Source organism: Mauremys reevesii, linkage group 15, assembly GCF_016161935.1.
Source record: "Mauremys reevesii isolate NIE-2019 linkage group 15, ASM1616193v1, whole genome shotgun sequence".
NCBI classification, from domain to species: Eukaryota; Metazoa; Chordata; order Testudines; family Geoemydidae; genus Mauremys; species Mauremys reevesii.
In genome coordinates, this window is record NC_052637.1 from 5357115 (window position 1) to 5378743 (window position 21629).

General features: G+C 52.2%; 1 protein-coding gene across 1 annotated transcript in view; it reads right to left on the reverse strand.

Moving 5' to 3' along the window:
• Positions 1 to 21629, reverse strand: part of LOC120383980 (butyrophilin subfamily 1 member A1-like) — a 64562-nt gene that overhangs the window by 13639 nt on the left and 29294 nt on the right. Inside the window, exons 2-7 of the mRNA XM_039502314.1 lie at positions 18603 to 18719; positions 17035 to 17382; positions 9339 to 9620; positions 7400 to 7516; positions 1115 to 1135; positions 986 to 1012 (exon numbers count right to left, since the gene is read on the reverse strand). Of these exons, the coding sequence (XP_039358248.1) occupies positions 986 to 1012; positions 1115 to 1135; positions 7400 to 7516; positions 9339 to 9620; positions 17035 to 17382; positions 18603 to 18708 (901 nt within the window). The 5' untranslated portion in view covers positions 18709 to 18719. The remainder of the gene's footprint in view (positions 1 to 985; positions 1013 to 1114; positions 1136 to 7399; positions 7517 to 9338; positions 9621 to 17034; positions 17383 to 18602; positions 18720 to 21629) is intronic.

The window sequence follows — 21629 nt, forward strand, 5'->3', positions numbered from 1 at the left end:
CTCTGGGTGCAGAGTGCCTGGGAGCTGCAGAGATGGGGCATCTTGGAGCAGTGAGTGAGATCAGGAGGGCAGGGCCAGCAGGGCCCAGTCACCACCATGCAGGTACCAGCTATGGGGGTCACTGCCGGGGGCAGCGGGGTAGATCTGGTGCCCTGTCCCGCTGAGTGAGGTTGGTACTTGGGGCAATCCAGGAGCAGGAGCCTCTGGGGGCTGGTGCCCTCTCCCGGGATTCAGATGGGGAGACAGTGCCCGGGTGAGGGGACAGGGGGTGTACATGAAGCAGGCAGGTTTCCTGTTTTGTTGCACCTCAGAGGTGGCGACCCTAACAGGACCTGCAGTGGTGTTTGTGTAACTGCCCTGGGCGCCCCTGTCCCTCCCAGCTCTGTGCGGTAGGATACCCCGGAGTGCATGGACCCCTGGGCCAGTGGTGCTGCAATGTGTGTGCATGGCCTCTGGGCTCTCTGATCCCTGCTGGAGCTGCCAGACTCTCCCAGCCTGCACCAGGGCACACACAGGGTCAGGCTGCAGGCTGGGTACAAACACACACACACCCCTCAGCCACGGCTGTGAGGCAGAAAAGTTGCCATGGGGGCACAATTTGTTGCAACTGGGTCAGGGCAGCATCACAAGCTGGTTATAAAAACCTGTCTGCCCTTGCAGTGGGGACAGGGCCTTCCTCCCCCCAGATCCAGGGGGACACTGAACAGCTCCTGTCTGGGCCTGCTATGCTAGAAGGAAATTGTGGGCTAAAGCCCAGTCTGAGCATAGAAACCCTGCTGCTGGGAAGAGAGAGCTGAGCAGTTCAGAGCAAATGATGGACAAGAAACCTGGGTTTTGTCTGCCCCTTTCCCTCCACCCCAGTGACATTGCAGTGTCCAGCCTATTGAATGTCATAGGAAAATGCTCTGTGCAGGGAAAGGAGCAGAGAGCTCCCAGAGGGAGGTGGGTCTCACCATGGATAAAACACCATCGGTATGTACAGTACCTGAGTAGATCTGGGCACGTCTCCACCCTGCAACCAAACACAGACAGAGGGGTGAGAATACCCCTGAACACAGACACACTGAGCAGGAGACAATGTCACACAGGGTGATACGGGGGGAATGGAACTTACTGAGCTCAGCCTGGAGTTTGTCTAAAAATAAAACCAAGAGAAATGAGTTAATATCACATAAAGTGACCAGATGTTCCCATTTTATAGGGACAGTCCTGATATTTGGGGCTTTGTCTTATATAGGTGCCTATTACCTCCCATCCCCTATCCTGATTTTTCACACTTGCTGTCTGGTCACCCTAATATCTCTTCTGCAAGATAATGTGAAGTGAGTCAAAAAGACTTTAAAGCAGGGAAGTTAAAATCCTTAGACTCAGCCTGGAGGCTACATCAGCAACCAGAGCCTGGCACCTCCTGAGCAGCAAAGCAATCAGCAAGGGGAGAAATATTGTAACCCCACCTGGCAAGGTGCAAGGGGTTGTTAGAGCCAAACAGGGATCCCTCAGCAAGTGGAAAATATTGACCCTGTGAAGCCTGCAGAAAGGAGCATGCAGTACATCCGGTGAAGTGCACGATGGGAATTAGGAGGCTAAAATGGAATTAGGAGAGTGAACATCCAGAGAGATAAAACAAATACCAGGGAAATATTTCAGTCCATCAGTATCAGGAAGGCTGTGAGAGAATCGATAGGTTCCCTGGATCAGCAGGGAGGAAAGGGAGCAATTGAGGAGGGTAAGGACAATGCTGAGAGACTGATTTCTTTGCATCAGTTTCCACCACAGAGAATGTTGGGGAGAGACCTGCCCTGGAGCTGCTCTGTTCAGGAAATGAATATCAGGGATTGAGGTGTGAAGAGGAGATACTGGAACAAGTGATAAGTTAAAGAGCCAGCAGCCACCCTGAGCAGCATAAATCCCTGCTAGGTGGCAAACGCCCAAGAGTTCTGAAATGACGTCAGACGATATGGCTGAGCTGCTAACAATAATACACATCTCTCATTAAAATCAGCTACACTCCCGGAGATTCAGAGGGTTGGGAATGTTGTCCCCAGCTTTAAAAATTTGGCCAGAGTAATTCTGAGAATTACGGTCCAGTGAGCCTTACCTCAGTGCCTGGTAAACTGGCTGAAACAAGAACTAAACCAGAATTCTAAACCAGCTGTATGAGAATGATGGGGAAAAGTCCAACCAGCACAGCTGGAAAAGAAAACTGTGGGTATGTCCACAGTTAAACCCCTACAGCAGTGCAGCTGCACCACTGCTGCTGAGGGGCTTTGGCATAGACCAGGGGTAGGCAACCTATGGCACACATGCCAAAGGAGGCACCCGAGATGATTTTCAGTGGCACTCTCACTGCCCGGGTCCTGGCCACCGGTCTGGGGGGGCTCTGCATTTTAATTTAATTTTAAATGAAGCTTCTTAAATATTTTAAAAACCTTATTTACTTTACATACAACAATAGTTTAGTTACATATTATAGACTTCTAGAAAGAGACCTTCTAAAAACGTTAAAATGGCACACGAAACCTTAAATTAGAGTGAATAAATGAAGACTTGGCACAGCTCCTTCTGAAAGGTTGCCGACCCCTGGCATAGACACCACCTATGCTGAGGGGAGGGATTCCCCCATTGTCATAGGTAACCCACCTCCCCGTAACCCGCCTTCCGTTGACCTAGCACTGTCTACACCAGGGGTTAGCTTGGTAAATATAAACTGCATCTCTCAGGGGTGTGGATTCACACTCCAGAAAAACGTAGCTACACCAGTATAAATTCCTAGAGTAGACTAGGTTTGTGTGTCACTAATCGATTAAATGTTGGTGAGTTTGTCAGTCCAGTATGGCACAAAGGAGAACCCAATGGCATAACTGATGTGGCCTTTCAAAGTCTTTGAAGAAGTTTCTCACAAAAGGTTATTAAGGAAACTAAGGCTGCCTACACTACCACTTTTGGCTCCAAAAATTAAGTCACTCAGAAGTGTGAATATTCCACCCCCTGAGTGAAATAATTTACACCGGCATAAGTGTTAGAGTGCACAGCACTATGTCGGTGGAAGAAACTCTCCTGCCCACATAGCTATCACTGCCCACTGGACGTGAATCATTATGCCGATGGGAGAACTCTCTCTCGTCGGCACAGAGTGACTCCACTAGAGATCTTACAGTGGTCCGGCTGCATCGGTACAGCTGTGGCATTAGAAGCTCTGTAGTGCAGACATAGCCTAAGTCATCATGGGGTGAGGGGTAAAGTGTTGTCCTGGATCAGAAACAAGCTAAATGACAGAAAACAAAGAGCAGGAATAAATGGTCAATTTTTATATGGAAAAAGGTTAGCAGTGGGGAGCCTCAAAGTTGGGTATTTAGTCTATTTCAGTGGTTCTCAAACTGTGGGTCAAGACCCCGTTTTAATGGAGTTGCCAGGGGTGGCTTAGAGTTGCTGGGGCCTGGGAGTCCCACTACCTGGGGCTGAAGCTGAAGCCCGAGCGCTTCAGCCCTGGGCACTGGGGGGCAGATTACAGGCCCCCCTGTCTGGGACGGAAGCACTTGGGATTCAGCTTTGGCCCTGGCTTCCAACGTCCTGGGGTCGTGTAGTAATTGTAGTTGTCAGAAGGGGGTCACGGTGCAATGAAGTTTGAGAGCCCCTGGTCTATTTATCAGTGACTTGGAACAAAGGATAAGCCCTAAAGTGGCAAAATGTGCAGCTAACACACAATGATTTAGGTTACCAAAGACGTCTGAGTTATTTCAGAGGCACCAAGCTTGGATAACCGGATGGCTGATGAAATTCAGTGTTGATGAATGGGAGGTAACGCACGTTACAAGGATAATCAGACCTGCGCATGCAGGTTATTGGCTTTAAAATACTCAGGAAAAAGACCTGGGTGACCCTGTGGACCCCTCTGCTCAATGTGATCTAAACTCTCAGCGTGAGAATCTGTGCTCAGAACCTGCAGCCCAGGGGCACTTGAGGGCTCAGGCAGCTTTAAGCGCTGCCCTGTATCCTCCTGACCCTGGGTTGTCTGGATGCCAAAGCAGCCCCCGCTGTAACTCAGGGCTTGTCTGCAGGGCAAAGTAACACAAGTGTAAAATAAGCTGGGCATTTAAACCACTCATGTTATACCAGCATAATGCTCCATATGATACACTTATTCCATAATAAGAGTGAGTTTTTCTGGCTTAGCTTGTGCCTTTAGTTACAGCAGCTCCCTGGGAGCATATGGGCAGCAGCACGACCCAGAATCTCTGCAGCACCATGCGCTGTGGTCCTGCCCCGACACCCCCCTCTTGTTCCCAGCCCCATCTTCCCTACACCCCTACAATAGGGCTTGTGAGTGGGTCCTCAGAGGGCAGCCTGCAGCTGTTCTCTGCACTGCCTGCACTGGAGGAATCCTCCCTCAGCTGGATCCAGGCCTTCTGGAGCCCAGTTGCACTGTTTTGGTCCTTTTACTGACCATAAAGGGGTTGAAGGCTGGGTGAAAATCTCATGCTCCATTTATTAAAAGGTGTCCAGCCTTTCTGGGTATGAAGATAGCATTGAGCAAGTGACCTGGGTGTAAGCAGTGCACCAGCCCACTGAGATCTACCTGAGTCTGCAGGCAGCGCTGTGGGGCTGGGATGCTGACATTAAAGCCTGATCAATGACAATTTAATTGTCACCATTTGCAATTATCTCACTGCTGATCATTTTAACAGAAACATCCAACTTCTGTGCTTCTCCCTCACAGCTGGATGCAAGGACTGATAGTGGGGGGGGGGGGGCAATGGTAGATTCTGGGGCAGAAGGCAGTGGGGCAGCTACCTGTCATCAAAGGTTACTGGGGTGAGGAACAGTGAATTCAATTCCCTCCATCCAAATACAGAGCGACCACTTTTATGCTAAACCAGGAAGGGAGAGAGGAGATACATTTCCCTTTCCCTCCCCTCCCCCAATACGAAATGCCTCCTGGAGAGGAGAGCAAACACACGCACATAAACACACAGCACATGGTCACTGTGGGTGAAATCCTGCCCCTTCCCTCTATACATGGCTGTGGAAGGGGGGATCCCAAGTGAGAGATCCTGTTAAATACTGGACAAGTCTTATAGTCTCCAGCAATGAGCCTGGCACATGTGGGCTGCTAGACAGAGCTGCTCAGCCCCTTCCCCTTCACAGCCCATCTGTGTCAGTGCGACAGAGAGAGAGAAAAGGGCGAGAGGTTGGATTTCATTCCATCACGTGTAGGGTGAAGTTCCCATTACTGTTGAACGCAGCTCCGCTGTAGTTTTGAGACGGAGAAACAAAGAGCCAGACAAATGGGTCACACAGATAGGTCTGTCTGTGGAGACCTCTGCCCTCTGTGCCCCTGCTGCCTGGGGCTGAACTGCAGCGATGGGTGGTTCAGCCTGTCACCACAGGGTGTGGCCTCTATGGGTCAGAGCAACTGACCCTGCTGCTTGAGTCCTAGACCCACTCATAACAGATATGGCTGTTGTGGGAAGGAAGGTCTCTGTTTATCGAGTTCCCTGTCTGGTGCCCTCTGTGCCCATCCCTTGAATGGCCCCAGCTCCCGACTGTGGGGATGGGGGAGGGAAGAGAGCGATGGGAATGGGACTTCAACCTGGGCTGGATAAGGAACAGGGTCTTGCTGGCTCCATCCTAGGCCAGATCCTGATCTTGTGGATGGTGTCTGCCCCTTGGTCCTAGGGATAACAGGGAAGAGCCCCCCCTAGGGGGAATAGTGGTAGATAGTGGGTGTCCCAGCAAAGAATGGGGTGGAGGTGCCCTTCCTAAGCTGGATGCTCAGGTCACTATCACTGCTGAGCACAGCCTGAGCTAGAGCATCGTGCCCAGTGTGAGCAGCGTGTCAGACCAGCCGTGCAAATCCTGAGTGTGTTTGTGTTATTACAACATCCTAGCCACAGCTCACCAGGGCAGTTGGTGCGGAGAATTCTCTGAAAGGCCCAGGGAACAAGACAGTGACAGTTAATTGTTCTGATTGTTTAGTGTTTGGAAATGAGCCCAACATAGCTCTCTCTGGGCATATACAAAAACTTTACATACAACTCAAAATTAGTTAATCCCTGGCACCTAAACATGGACTCAACCCACATAACGTATCTGTTAAAGCAGGGGTGGGGAACGTTTTTCTATCAGGGGCCACTGACCCACAGGCAGGGGGCAGGGCGCGGAGGCTCGGGGATTCCCCTAGGCTCTGGAGTGGTGCAAGAAATGAGGGGTTCAGAGTGCGGGATGGGGCTCCAGGTTGGGGCAGGGGGTTGAGGTGTGGGAGGAGGTGAGGGCTCTGTCTGGAAGTGTGGGCTTGGGATGAGGGGTTTTGGGTGCAGGAGAAGGCTCCAGGCTGGGGCAAAGGGGTTTGGAGTGCAGGAGGTTGCTTAGGGCTGGGCAGGGAGTTGGGATGTGGGCTCCAGCTGGGGGTCTGGGCCCTGGGGTGGGACCACGGATGGGACAGGGGGTTGGGGTGCAGGAGGAGGTTCGGGGTACACATTCCAGGATGGAGTTTCGGTGTAGGAGGGGGCTCTTTGTTCATTTATTTATAAATGGACACAAATCTGACATCAGGAATTATATCATTCAAAAACCAATAGGAGAACACTTCAATCTCTCTGGTCACTCAATAACAGACCTCAAAGTGGCAATTCTACAACAAAAAAAACTTCAAAAACAGACTCCAACGAGAAACTGCAGAACTGGAATTAATTTGCAAACTGGACACCATCAGATTAGGCCTGAATAAAGACTAAGAGTGGATGGTTCATTACAAAACCTAATTTCCCCCTGCTGTTACTCACACCTTCTTGTCAACTGTTTGAAATGGGCCAGTCTCATTATCCCTATAAAAGTGGTTTTTCCTCCCTTGGTATCCTGCTGTTAATTGAATTGTCTTGTTAGACTGACCTCATACTTGGTAAGGCAACTCCCATCTTTTCACGTGCTGTGTATTTATACCTGCTCCTGTATTTTCACGCCATGCATCTGATGAAGTGGGTTTTAGCCCATGGAAGCTTATGCCCAAATAAATTTGTTAGGCTGTGGCTACACTTAGCGCTTCAAAGCTCTGCCGCGGCAGCGCTTTGAAGCACTAAGTGTAGTCAAAGCGCCAGCGCTGGGAGAGAGCTCTCCCAGCGCTGTCCGTACTCCACCTCCCTGTGGGGAATAACGGACAGCGCTGGGAGCGCGGCTCCCAGCGCTGGGGCTTCGACTACGCTGGCGCTTTGTAGCGCCGCAATTTGCAGCGCTGCAGAGGGTGTGTTTTCACACCCTGCTGCAGCACTGCAAATTTGTAAGTGTAGCCAAGCCCTTAGTCTCTAAGGAGCCACAAGGACTCCTCTTTTTTTTTTTTAATCTCTGTTTCTCTCTCTCTCGCTCTCTCTCTCTCTCACCAAGTTCCCGCCTCTTGTTACTTCACCTTTTGCTCTGTGCTGCCTCCAGAAGCAGTAACTGGCCAGGGGAATGAGAACAGCCAGGAGAGCCAGGATCACACCCAGAGCCACCATCCAGGGACTGACTCGCGGGAAAAACAGCTCTGCAAGAGAAAGTGCCATTGACTTAGGAGCAAACGCGCAGAATGAAGGCAGGACATTGACAAAGGTGACACTGTGACTAGTTAAAAGAATCTCACAGGGAAATACACAGGGAGATGTGGCTGCTTTGTGCTTTATTATTAAACCAGTGAGAGCCCAAGTTAGCCTGGTTACTGAACATGGTTCATAAATGGGAGAGGGCATGCTGGGGGGTCGGCTGCAGCTCCATTATGCTGCCCCTATCCCCACTGACATACGTTCAGGCATTCCCTACGTTGCTCTAAGTGATCCCCAAGCTGCAGCCAGTGCAGAGTAGCCCTCAGAATCAGAGAGTTGTGACCAGCTTCCTGACACCCCCGACTCTCCTCAGCCACATGAAAGAATCTGGCCCAAAATATGTTAATGCAGGATTTTAATAAAAACAAAAGTTGAGCCTGGAGATTCAGAGTCATAATTCCTCCAGATTCCTCTTCCCTGGGTTTCGAGCAATGGCTGTCTAGAGGGTCCTTGCTAAGTGATTAGTGTGATGTATTGAAAACTGTGTAAAAATTACAAGCTCACACTTGAAATCCTGAGGGGATTCCTGGTCCTACTTGCAGGCTAAGGGGCTCTGTAGGGAGCGTGCATCTGGGTCCTCTGCAGTTAGTCTGCAAAGAGCCAGCCTAGAGCAGCCTTTCAGGAACAGAATTTATGTTTTGTTTCTAACTCTCCGTGTGTGCTGTGAACAATCAGGTAATACTGGGCATATCGTAGACTAACCAGCAGTGCAGCACTATGAGACCTCAGACAAATAGTGCTTTACAAATACAAAGTTCTTGCTCTTATAGTGATGAAATATTCATTCGATAGTAACCACGTTATTTGGTAGATAACACATAAAATCACAACCTTTTTTTCTAAAAATTAAGGTGCTCTTAGGTAAGATTTTGTTTCTGCATATTTGGGGCCTGAACTTTTATTGCTGGTATTTTCAGATGTAATCTAAGTAGCAACGCTCAGGCCATATTCAGGGCTCTCTTGTGCTAGTCAGGAAAAGTGACTTTATTACCCAGATTTTCATAAATATTTAGCACCCACAACTCTCACTGAGAACAAAGGAGAATTCCCTCCCCCACCCCCACAGAGAATTGTGATGTTCACAGCGTGTGCGCGTATACACACACACACACACACACACACACACACACACACACACACACACACACACACACACACACACACACAGTGAGATACAAACATAAATACTCCTGCTGGAAGGTCGCAGTGTATCATGACTTTATTTCTTAGAATCCAGAACCTGAATACACAAGAACCCCAAACAGAGAGGGAGGCGTCTCCCTAAGGCAGCAGGCACAATTCACCCACCTTGCTCTATGGTGGCGTCTATAGGCACAGTTAGTGTGCGGCAGGCTGGGGTGTAAATCCACTGTGCACTGGCCTGCTGAGCTCTAACTGGCTGTGTGAACCCTGCTGCACTGCACTAAAAGTTCCCTGGTGCACTTTGATCTGTTCCCGTTTTAAAGTGGGGTAGATCACAGCACAGCATAGAAATGTTAGTGCATGTAGCAGGGTCCAGCCCAAGCTCAGACATCTATACCACAATTTAACAGGCCCTTAGCCTGAGCCAGCTGGCCTGGGTCACCAGCGGGTTTTGAATTGCAGTGTAGACATATCCAAAGAGAACTGAGGTTATTCAGGACTTTCCAAGACGTGCTCAGCACATTGAAGGTTCAGGCCAATAAACAGGAGACACAATGATAAACACTCTCTGCTCATGTCTGCAGCGTCTCAATCTATCCATGTGCAGCACAGACGGGCACTGACCTGCTATGGAAATCGCTGACTCTCTCTCCTGGTTGAGTCGGGGGGTTCTGACAGAGCAGGACACTTTCTGGTTGGACTCTTCAGTTAGAACAATGGCAATCTCTGCTTGAAACAGGCCATTGGCCTCTGGGGATATTTTTTCAGAGGCTGATGGTAAGATCTGCCCCTGGAGATCTCTCCACTGAGCCTTGGGCTCTGGGTACCATCCGGCTGATCGACACACCACCCGGATCCCTCCGTCCTGATGTCCCTCCACAGAGATGACAGGAGCAGAGCCCAAACCTACAGAAGAAATAAATGAACTTGTGATAATCCTACAGTGCCCAGTAATGAGCCAAACGTTTTATTACTCAGTTATCAAAAGCCATTTCCTATTAAACTGAGAATTGAATGTGAGTCCACAAGTGCAGCTGGTCCGTTAATCTGATCAGATTCCAATTTGATAGAATTAATCTTAATGTCAGGGCTGTTCTATGCACAAACTTGCTCCAGTTTCGTTAAAGTTTTTGTTTTTTTTTAAACCAGTGCAAACCCCTGGTGGACACTCTTAAATCAAGAAGGAATCGACTCAAGCTTAATTAATATAAACCATTTCCAAACCATTTAAGAGCGTTCATGTAGGGTTTTGCACTACTTCATTGTAACCAGTTCATGTGTATGTATAGACCAGAGGAGGGCAAACTGCGGCCCCCGGGCTACATCCAGCCCGCGGCACCCTCCTGCCCGGCAGGCTCGCCACCAGCCCCTTCCCCGCTGTTCCCCCTCCCCCACAGCCTCAGCTCACTGCACCGCCGGCGCAATGCTCTGGGTGGTGGCGCTGTGAGCTCCTGGAGCAGCGCCGCTGCAGAGCCTGGCCTGATCCGGTGCTCTGTGCTGCGCGGTGCGTGGCTGGCTCCAGCTGGGCAGCACGGCTGCCTGTCCTGGTGCAGCTGCACCGCCAGCCATCGATGCTCCAGGCAGCGCTGTAAGGGGGCAGGGAGTGAGGGAGGAGGGTTGGATAGTGGGCAGGAGCATTTGGGGGATGGTCTGGGGCTGGGGCAGTCAGAGGGCAGGGAACAGAGGGGTTGGATGGGGCAGGGATCACAGGGGGGCAGTCAGGAAGGGGGGGGGTTGGATTTGGCCGCAGGGGGCAGTTAGGGGCAGGAAGTCTAGGGGCGGTCAAGGGACAGAGAGCAGGGGGGTGGATAGGGCAGGGGTTTCAGGGGGGCCGTCAGGGAACAGGGGGATTTGGATGGGGCAGGAGTCCCGGGGAGGCAGTCAGGGGATGAGAAGCAGGGAGGGGTCAGAATGTTGGCGGAGGCACAGCCTCCTCTAACCAGTCCTCCATTAATTTTCTGAAACCCGATGCAATCCTCAGGCCAAAAAGTTTGCCCGCCCCTGGTATAGACAAACATTAAATTAATTCACTACCAAAAACTTTGTTACTGGGGAGTCCAGGTTGCCTCAGCTGTGCCTTGTACCCTTCCAGAGCACAGAAGTTGGCAGCAGACAACTGGACTTCACTGAGAGACAAGAAACACACCCACACTCACACCACAAAATACAGACATTAGATAACAAAAAAATGTAGGGTTAAGGTAATGCCTTCTGCCCCAGATCACACTTTTACTGGTGAGCTAAACTGAAATAAAATGAACTTAATCTGAATGATCTTAATCCGGCCGGCGGGAGCAGCGACTCATCTTGCTGATGCTTTTGAGTTCATGAATATCACTTGTGCTGTTTTCTCAGATTAATGCTAGGTTACTTTTATTAAAGAAACTATTTCTATCTCAGACTCTGTGCTTGCGAGAGGGGAAGAATTGCCTCTTAGAAGTGCCCAGAGGGTAGAGTGAAATTTTCCCACCTTACTGGGTGGGGGCTCAAGCGGTTTTGGTTCTATTGTCGAAAAGGAACCCCCTGGATATTGAACCCAGCCCTTCTTGCTGCCCACTCCAGCTGGCAGAAGGGTTACATTATAATGGTGCTTTTTCATTGTCAGCGTAACTTTTGTCAACCAAACTTGGCAGCGTAGACAAGGCCTATTTCAAGCTGGGTGGATTTTTTGTTTTGATTTTCTTTTTTGAGCTGTAATCTGTATCCAGGAGATAATTCTGAACATGCTGAAACTATATTTGAAAAGAAATAAATTACACGGCAAACACTCGCTGGGAGGGGTGATGGGGATGGAGGAGGAGATGGGAACAGGAGTTGGGTCTGCAGCAAGGCATGTGGGTATTATGAGGAGGGGGATAAATGGGAATGGGTGGTAAGGGAGGAAAAAGGGTTGGGGCCTCCTCAGGTAAGGGGAAGGAGTGGGGTGGGAGGTATTTGATATGGTGAGTGTTGGCAGTAGAAGTTGTAGGTTTAGGGGCAGGGAGTCCTGTCAGCACCAAATTCTCCCTTTTCCCATTCTGGGATCTGGGGGAGCCCTACCCTTTTGCAGAGATTTGAATTCCTTTTTCTTCCCACTGTATGTCCTGGGATCTGGGAGACCCTGTCATTCTTGGGGTGTCTAACCCCCTTGTATGATCTGTGATCAAGGGCGAGTGGGGTGGGGGCTGAATGTGATGAAAATGTAAACATCTTAAATGCAGGACATGAATAGTTAAAATACACATCGCCCCTGTGTGGGGTTGCCAGAGTGTGTGGGGGAGGGGGAGTTGGACTGGGTGGGCCTGCAACATGGCTGGGGTCCTGGGGAAGTCTGGCTGGACCAGAGGCAGGGGGCCCAGCTAGGTCTGGTAGTTGGGGTGAGGAGCCCAGCTCAGTGTGCAGCTCAGGCTACATAACCGATGGAGTGTGGGGCCAATCAATAAGCTGCTGCCTGTGATGTGGGCCCTCAGAAACGCAGGGCAGAGGGGAGCTACATGTTGTGGGGGATGGTGGAGAAGGAGACAGACACACAAGTCTCCTCTCAAATGCTTAAAGTAGCTGCTGTGTAATAAAACTGTCCAGGTGTTGGGGCAGGGACCTGGGATGAGATTTCTCTCACCAGCCCTGTTACCAGCTAACCACTGCAAACATTGCAAAACACGACCGTTATCCCCAATGCACTATCACAGAACATACAGGGGGGAGGGGCAGTGAGCAACCATGGAGCAACTGAGTGGCCTAACAGAGAGTTCCCAGGACTGGGACTATTCCTCGCTCTGCTACTGACCGGCTGGGTGACCTTGGGCAACTCACTTCTCTGCTCTGTGCCTAAGTTTCCCATCTGTAAAATGGGGATAATCATGTGAAGCTCTTTCAGGTCTACTAATGGAAAAGCACCATATTACGCTTTCGGTTATTACCTAGGCCCAGTCGTGTAGCAACTGCAAACCTAGGTGAGAACTACAATCACCTACATGGCCACTAACTCCTACAACAAATGTTTCCCCTTCTGTTAAAAAAAAAAATCCAGAAAATTCACTGACAAAACCTTGGTTAGCACAGAGTTCAGGCTGCCTGGTGATATTATCTCCTGCCCTTCCATAGCACAGTGACAGCTCTGAGACCCTGTCCCCACTACTCTCTCCACTGGTCAGTACAGCTACACTGAACACAGGGAATGCAGCTGCCCTGCAGGCAGATACATGCTGCAATTCAAATCAGTGGAACACAACACAAACAATGCCACCTTCCTGTAATCCTGCCTCATGTCTATTCACTGACAAAAAAGTTAGTTACCTCCAGGCAACCTTAACTCTGTATTATCTCCTACCCTTCCAGAATGCTGCATTCAGCAAAACTCAGACCTCTAAAGCCAGGAAATCCACAGTGAAGGTAAAAACCCAAACAACCTTAACTCTACCCATTTGGAGATGGTAATAACCACTGGGAACTGGCTGCATGCACTAAAGCTGCATGCACTGTTCTTGGTGTAGCTGTAATGACTAGTGGAGGGGATTATTTGGAGTCTATTGGCAGAGCTGTCACTGTGATATGCAGAGAGATGCAGGTGTACCTTGAGGGATCGATCATGCCTCATTTCAGTGCTGAGTTGTGCAGGTTGTGTCCAGGGCCGGCTCTACAGTTTTTGCCGCCCCAAGCAGCACGCTGAATTGCCGCCCTGGGCTGGGGGGGGCAGTCCGTGTGCCCTTAGGGACCCAGGCGCGCCTAAGGGCTCTGGGATCCCCGCTGCGGCGGGGAGCCCAGAGCCTTTTAAATCCCAGCCGCGGCTGGGAATCAGAGGGCTCGGGCTGCCCGCTGCAGCGGTGAGCCCAGAGCCTTTTAAATCCCAGCAGCGGCTGGGAATCAGAGGGCTCCGGGCTGCCCGCCGGGGCGGGGAGCCCAGAGCCTTTTAACTCCCAGCCGCGGCCGGGAATCAGAGGGCTCCGGGCTGCCCGCCGGGGCGGGGAGCCCAGAGCCTTTTAAATCCCAGCCGCGGCTGGGAATCAGAGGGCTCGGGCTGCCCGCGGGGGCAGGGAGCCCAGAGCCTTTTAACTCCCAGCCGCGGCTGGGAATCAGAGGGCTCGGGCTGCCCGCGGCGGGGAGCCCAGAGCCTTTTAAATCCCAGCCGCGGCTGGGAATCAGAGGGCTCGGGCTGCCCGCGGGGCAGGAGCCCAGAGCCTTTAACTCCCAGCCGCGGCTGGGAATCAGAGAGGCTCCGGGCTGCCCGCGGGGCAGGAGCCCAGAGCCTTTAACTCCCAGCCGCGGCTGGGAATCAGAGGCTCTGGCTGCCCGCGGGGCAGGAGCCCAGAGCCTTTAACTCCCAGCCGCGGCTGGGAATCAGAGGCTCTGGCTGCCCGCGGGGCAGGGAGCCCAGAGCCTAACTCCCAGCCGCGGCTGGGAATCAGAGGGCTCTGGCTGCCCGCGGGGGCAGGGAGACCAGAGCCATTAAACTCCCACCCGCTGCTGGGAATCTGAGGGCTCTGGCTGCCCGCGTGGGCCGGGAGCCCAGAGCCTTTTAACTCCCAGCCGCGGCTGGGAATCAGAGGGCTCTGGCTGCCCGCGGGGGCAGGGAGCCCAGAGCCTTTTAACTCCCAGCCGCGGCTGGGAATCAGAGGGCTCTGGCTGCCCGCGGGGGCAGGGAGCCCAGAGCCTTTTAACTCCCAGCCGCGGCTGGGAATCAGAGGGCTCGGGCTGCCCGCGGGGGCAGGGAGCCCAGAGCCTTTTAACTCCCAGCCGCGGCTGGGAATCAGAGGGCTCGGGCTGCCCGCGGGGGCAGGGAGCCCAGACCCTCTTAACTCCCAGCCGCGGCTGGGAGTCAGAAGGCTCTGATTCCCAGCAGCGGCTGGGATTTAAAAGGCTCTGCGCTGCCCGCTGCGGCGGGCAGCTCAGAGCCTTCTGACTCCCAGCCGAGGCTAGGATTTGCTGGGGGCGGCGCTTTGGCGGTTGCGGGTCGGCGGCTCCCCCGCAGGCATGCCTGCGGGAGGTCCACCGGGGCCATCTGCCGCCCTCCCCAGGATGCCGCCCCAAGCGGGCGCTTGGCCCGCTGGTGCCTAGAGCCGCCCCTGCCTGCTACTGACACAACCAGGGGCGGCTCTAGGCACCAGCGGGCCAAGCGCCGCTGGCGGCATCCTGGGAGGGCGGCAGATGGCCCGGTGGACCTCCCAGGCATGCCTGCGGGGAGCCGCCGACCCGCAACCGCCAAAGCGCCGCCCCGCCAGCAAATCCAGCCTCGGCTGGGAGTCAGAAGGCTCTGAGCTGCCCGCCGCAGCGGGCAGCGCAGAGCCTTTTAAATCCCAGCCGCTGCTGGGAATCAGAGCCTTCTGACTCCCAGCCGCGGCTGGGAGTTAAAAGGTTCTGGGCTCCCTGCCCCCGCGGGCAGCCCGATCCCTCAGATTCCCAGCCGCGGCTGGGAATTAAAAGCATCTGTGCTCCCCGCCGCGGGCAGCCTGAGCCCTCTGATTCCCAGCCGCGGCTGGGAGTTAAAAGGCTCTGGGCTCCCTGCCCCCGCGGGCAGCCAGAGCCCTCTGATTCCCAGCCGCGGCTGGGAGTTAAAAGGCTCTGGGCTCCCTGCCCCCGCGGGCAGCCCGAGACCTCGGAGTCCCAGCCGCGGCTGGACAAGGTTCTGGGCTCCCTGCCCCCCCGGGCAGCCAGAGCCCTCTGATTCCCAGCCGCGGCTGGGAGTTAAAAGGCTCTGGGCTCCCTGCCCCCGCGGGCAGCCCTCTGATTCCCAGCCGCGGCTGGGAGTTAAAAGGCTCTGGGCTCCCTGCCCCCGCGGGCAGCCAGAGCCCTCTGATTCCCAGCCGCGGCTGGGAGTTAAAAGGCTCTGGGCTCCCTGCCCCCGCGGGCAGCCAGAGCCCTCTGATTCCCAGCCGCGGCTGGGAGTTAAAAGGCTCTGGGCTCCCTGCCCCCGCGGGCAGCCCGAGCCTCTGATTCCCAGCCGCGGCTGGGAGTTAAAGGCTCTGGGCTCCTGCCCCGCGGGCAGCCCGCCCTCTGATTCCCAGCCGCGGCTGGGATTTAAAAGGCTCTGGGCTCCCCGCCGCGGGCAGCCCGGAGCCCTCTGATTCCCAGCCGCTGCTGGGATTTAAAAGGCTCTGGGCTCACCGCTGCAGCGGGCAGCCCGAGCCCTCTGATTCCCAGCCGCGGCTGGGATTTAAAAGGCTCTGGGCTCCCCGCCGCAGCGGGGATCCCAGAGCCCTTAGGCGCGCCTGGGTCCCTAAGGGCACACGGACTGCCCCCCCCCAGCCCAGGGCGGCAATTCAGCGTGCTGCTTGGGGCGGCAAAAACTGTAGAGCCGGCCCTGGTAGCAGGGCACAGACTCCTTGCCATGGGTATTGTCAGCAGTCTGGTGTCAGATATGTCAGGGATCTCTAGGGCTTGGTGAGAGGTAAGTGAAGGCAACATCCCACAAGGAATCCTCAGGGCAAGGGAGACGAGGCGATAACATTTTGCAAGTCAGGGGTGGTTTGTGTGCAGCAGGCTCAGTGTTTGAATGGAGACCAGGAGTTCGCTACATCTGACCTAAACCTCATGTCATGGTTACAGAACTAGCTGCACCTCTGTCCCCTTGCTGGTCTCTCTGACAGCACCTTCAGGGGTCAGGTCTCCTGCCTCTACGTGTGCTGGGGGCGGGGAATTTCTCAGTTCTCCCAGGGTCTGGGCTACAGGGCCCTGTGTATCAATCACTGTTACCCTGAAGGGGCCAGACACGAGCCGAGATCAATCCCAGCTGATGGCATCAGTTTGGGGAGGATCAGAGTCATTGTTCATCCCCAGATGCGCACAAAATAGTTGTAATAACCACAACATGTTAATGCCACCTGACTGTTTAGGGGTATTTGTGTGTCTCATTAATTCCTTGTTCTAAAGACCTCAAATATGGGCCACTAACCCGACCCCAGACTCCAATGAGTCACAGCAGTTTTCAAAACAATCTGAGTCTGCATGTGAATTATAGAGAACTTAGAAAAATGTCAAGTATCAGAGGGGTAGCCGTGTTAGTCTGGATCTGTAAAAGCAGCAAAGAGTCCTGTGGCACCTTATAGACTAACAGACATATTGGAGCATGAGCTTTCGTGGGTCAATACCCACTTCGTTGGATCCGACAAAGTGGGTATTCACCCAGGAAAGCTCATGCTCCAATATGTCTGTTCGTCTATAAGGTGCCACAGGACTCTTTGCTGCTTTTAGAAAAAATGGATATTAAACAGCAAACTAGAATCAACCTTATCCAGAGCACAGTTACTGCCTCACTATACTGAGAAAAACTGTGTCATCTCACAATTAACCCTGTGACTCCACTTATTACCCAACTGAAGATATTAAATCATCAGAAGTTACTGACCTTCCACCTGCAGTTCCAATACAGCATTTTCATAAGAGTCACCAGACTGAAAAAAACACACATACGGCCCATCATCGGAGAGTCGGATATTGCGTATTCTCAGGGAAACTCTCCCATTGGTGATGTTGTCTTTCAAGAGCTCAGTTCTTTCTCGATATTCCGGCATCTGCTCTCCATACTGATCCTGCCCATCACGGTACAGGTGCACAGATGGAGAGAACTGGGATCGGAACCATCTCACCTCCATGTTCTCAGCGCTCATCCTGGGGGAGAGGTGGCAAGGCAGGACGGCTTCCCCACCTACGGAGGCAGTGACTGGGTGGTCAGGTCCAGTCACTGTGAATTGTGCTGTGAAATGTACAGTAAAAAAAGGAAATTTAATTGGTGAGGGGCTGGGGGTAACATTAATTCAGCAGTAAGACACACAGTAAGAGAGTGCCCTGATTTAGAAGTGAGACCATTTAAAGACAAAAGCCCGACAGAGAAAAATTTACCATAAATCAATAAAAGGTCTGAATACACATTACACTTATCCCAAAGAATTCTCATCTGACACATGGGACTCTCTGGTAGATTCCAAAGTCTTTCCAACCTTTCTCTAAGGGTTTGTCCTCTTGGTTAACAGGTCCTGTCACTTTGCAGCCCAAGATCTCGGGCCTCTGGTCAGTTCAAATTCAGCTTTTATACCAAAAATCTTTGTTCTCTTGGGCTTCTGGGACCTGGTCTAACCCAGTTTATGCAATTCTCCTGAGGGGTGGTACTTCTCTGGAGCTGTTACCTGTCCCTCAAGTAATTACCCCCCATGGTTGGCAAATTCTGAAGGAGATGGGGTAACCCTCCCCCATGGCATAGATTACAATCCCGAGCCCACAAAGATACACATAACATGTATAGATACCATTGATAAAGGGGACACAAATAAACAGAACATGCATAACGTGAATTTGATAGTCCCCAAAATGCTGCATGTGGCTGCAGCATCTGTCACACAGAGTTCACATGTGAGTGTCATACACTGTCCCTATTATCTCTGAATAAAGCTCTAACTTCTCATGGACACCCTGGGGCCTGGGTCTCTGATACACCAAGGCCTTTTCGTGCTGCTCCAGCACAGGGGCCTCGTTATCTGCAGAAGGGGTGGTGTAAAGGCTGACAAGGTGTAAAGATATGAAAACAGATCATCACTATGCAGGCAATGGCTTTAAAGGTAAAGTCAGAGGTCAGAGAGTGGAGAGAGAGAGAGAAGGAGGCAGATTGAAAAGTGCAGGAAACAGAGAACTGGTCACTGTGGAACTGCACAGGATGTGGGGGTCTCGGTGCAGAGACTCAGCATCAGGAGAGACCGAGAGAGCTGGTTAAATTAACAGGATGGAAACCACAGCGGGGGGAACCAAAATGCCCAAGTAGCTGTGGAGCCAGCCCCAGGGGTGGGTGGGACAATATAAGGGGTTCACTTAAGGCACAGAATGAAGAAGCCAGCAAATATCCTCACTGTGAGATGAGGTCTAGCTCTGAGCCCTAGTCAGATGTGCCTAGTGCAGCATGAATGAGGAGGTTGGAGCTCCTACCTGACTCCAGCCTGTGAACCTGTAGAGCGAGGCAGAGAGCGACGTAGCCAGGCAGAGCGGAGCTCACTGTGGAGCCGGGGGAGAACGAGGGAACCTTCCCCGTCATCGTAGCTTGGTCTGGGGAACAGGAGAAATAACAAACCAGACAGCGAGTGAGTGGGATGCAGTGACAGTGCCAGGTTGTCTGACTTTCATAGCCCTGGTCCATGGATCAGTTACGTTTACATTAGCCCACTTCCCAATATTCATAGACTAAGGTCAGAGAGGACCATTAGGACATCTAGTCTATATGTGCCACAGGCCAAAGACTCTCACCCATTTACCCCTGTACTGAGCCCAAACTTGTGTTCGACTGAAGCATCTTCCAGAAAGCCACCAAGTCTTTATCTGAAGACAGCAAGAGATGGACAATTCACCAGTTCCCTTGGTAGTTTGTTCCAGTGATTAATCACCCTCACGGTTACAATTCTGTGCCTTATTTCTAATTAGAATTAGTCCAGTTTTAACTTCCAGCCATTGGTTCTTGTTATGACTTTCTCCACTATATTAAAGAGCCCTTTAGTACCCTGTGTTTTCTCCATGAAGATGTGAGAGGTGGGGAATTTTACTGAAATATTTCTATGAACAATCAGTAGGTCTCTGTACCAATCCCCTTGGCATCGCTGCTGCTTTGGGGGAAAGCATTGCTTCTCTCACTGGGACGTGGCCAAGCAGGCTAGGGTATCTGAGATGTAGAGTCACTCGGACTGTCTGGGCTGGAATCAACCCATATCAATGGAGGCTTTTGAAAAGACAATGGGAAGCCTCAATGAATGAGCATCAACTCCTACACCAAGTTTCTTCCCCCCACCTCTCTACAGGGAAGAGGAGCAATAGCCCAGAGCTGGAGCACAAAGGGAGAAGGTGTCAGGGGTCTGTGTTAAAGGGCTGGGCTGACAGATACACAGGAACTCACTTGGGACTGAGAGACAAAAAGGGACAGGGAGAGAGTGAGTCAAGCTGGAGCCTCCAGCAGCCCTGCTCAGCAGACCCCCAGCTCTGGCCAGGCTGAACCCTCTCTTAAACTTTGCTTCTCTGTGCTGACCTAAGGACTTTCAGACTCTATAGGCCAGGGGACTAACACATTGTTAGTTGGTGTGGAAAAGGCTGCCTGGTGTCACTGCAGATACTCCCTGAGAACATTGAGCCCTGAAGGGGTAGAACAAGTCTCCTGCAGGAGTCTGGCTCGTTGGACTTGCTTCAGGGAGCCATGGAGAAAGCCAGGGATCGCTGGTGCTCAAAGGCCCAGTTTCTGAGTCACTGAAGCCATGGACTTGCCTCTGTGGAATTGTGTGGATTGTGGGGTCTAGCACAATCAAGGGGTCACTCTCAAGGGCCTGGCTGAAGGCCAGGGCACAGACCAGGCCTTGTGAATCCATGACAGAAAGTCACCTCTCAGGGCTGGTTTACACTATGCGTTTAAACCGATTTTAGCAGTGTTAAACTGATTTAACGCCGCACCCATCCACACTACGAGGCCCTTTATATCGATATAAAGGGCTCTTTAAATCGGTTTCTGTACTCCTTCCCTACGAGAGGAGTAGTGCTAAAATCGGTATTACCATATCGGATTAGGGTTAGTGTGGCCGCAAATTGACGGTATTGGCCTCTGGGCGGTATCCCACAGTGCATCATTGTGACCGCTCTGGACAGCAATCTGAACTCAGATGCACTGGCCAGGTAGACAGGAAAAGCCCCGCGAACTTTTGAATTTCATTTCCTGTTTGCCCAGTGTGGAGCACTGATCAGCGCGGGTGGCCATGCAGTCCCAAATCCAAAAAGAGCTCCAGCATGGACCGTACGGGAGATACTGGATCTGATCGCTGTATGGGGAGACAAATCTGTTCTATCACAGCTCCGTTACAGAAGACGAAATGCCAAAGCATTTGAAAAAAATCTCCAGGCTACACAGTGCTGCGTGACAAGCGTAATGGAAAGCCAAAGAGTCAAATGGACACTCATGGAGGGAGGGAGGGGGTACTGAAGACTCCAGCTATCCCACAGTCCACAGCAGTCTCCAAAAAGTATTTGCATTCTTGGCTGAGCTCCTAATGCCTGTAGGTTCAAACACATTGTCCAGCGTGGTTCAGGGTATAGCTCGTCAATTTACTCCCCCACCCCCACGTGAAAGAAAAGGGAAAAAAATTGTTTCTTGACTTTTTTCAATGTCACCCTATGTGTACTGAATGCTGCTGGTAGATGCGATGCTGTGGCAGTGAAGAGCAGTATCTGCTCCCCTCCCCTCCCCCCAGATGGTGCAATATGTCTGCTATCCATTGTCATCATCAGCCTGTGAGTGCTCCTGGCTGGCAGGGGGCTCCTGGGTAAAAATTGGAATGATTCCTGGTAATTCCCAGTAGATGGTACAGAACGGCTGGTAACCATCCTCATCATAGCAACTGGGGATTGAGCTCCATCAGCCCCTTCCCTTTCATGTGTAAAGAAAAGATTCTGTACTGCCTGGACTATCATAGCAGCAGGATGCTGGGCTCCTGTCCCCCACACCGCTTAATGTCCTGCCTGGACTATCATAGCAGCAGGATGCTCAGCTCCTCTCCCCCACACTGCTTAATCTCCTGCCTGGACTATCATAGCAGTGGGATGCTGGGCTCCTCTCCCCCACACTGCTTAATGTCCTGCCTGAACTATCACAGTAGCGGGATGCTGGGCTCCTCTCCCCGGCACCGTTTAATGTCCTGCCTGGACTATCATAGCAGCTGGGGGCTGCCTCACCCTCATTTTATCTCACTAACAAGTCACTGTTTCTTATTCCTGCATTCTTTATTACTTCATGACACAAATGGCGGGGACACTGCCATGGTAGCCCAGGAAGTTTGGGGGAGGAGGGAAGCAACAGGTGGGGTTGTTGCAGGGGCACCCTCTGTGAATGGCATGCAGCTCATCATTTCTGCAGGATCTGATATGGAGCAGCTGTGCTCTCTGGTTCTCTAGTACACTTGCCCCATATTCTAGGCAGGACTGACTATT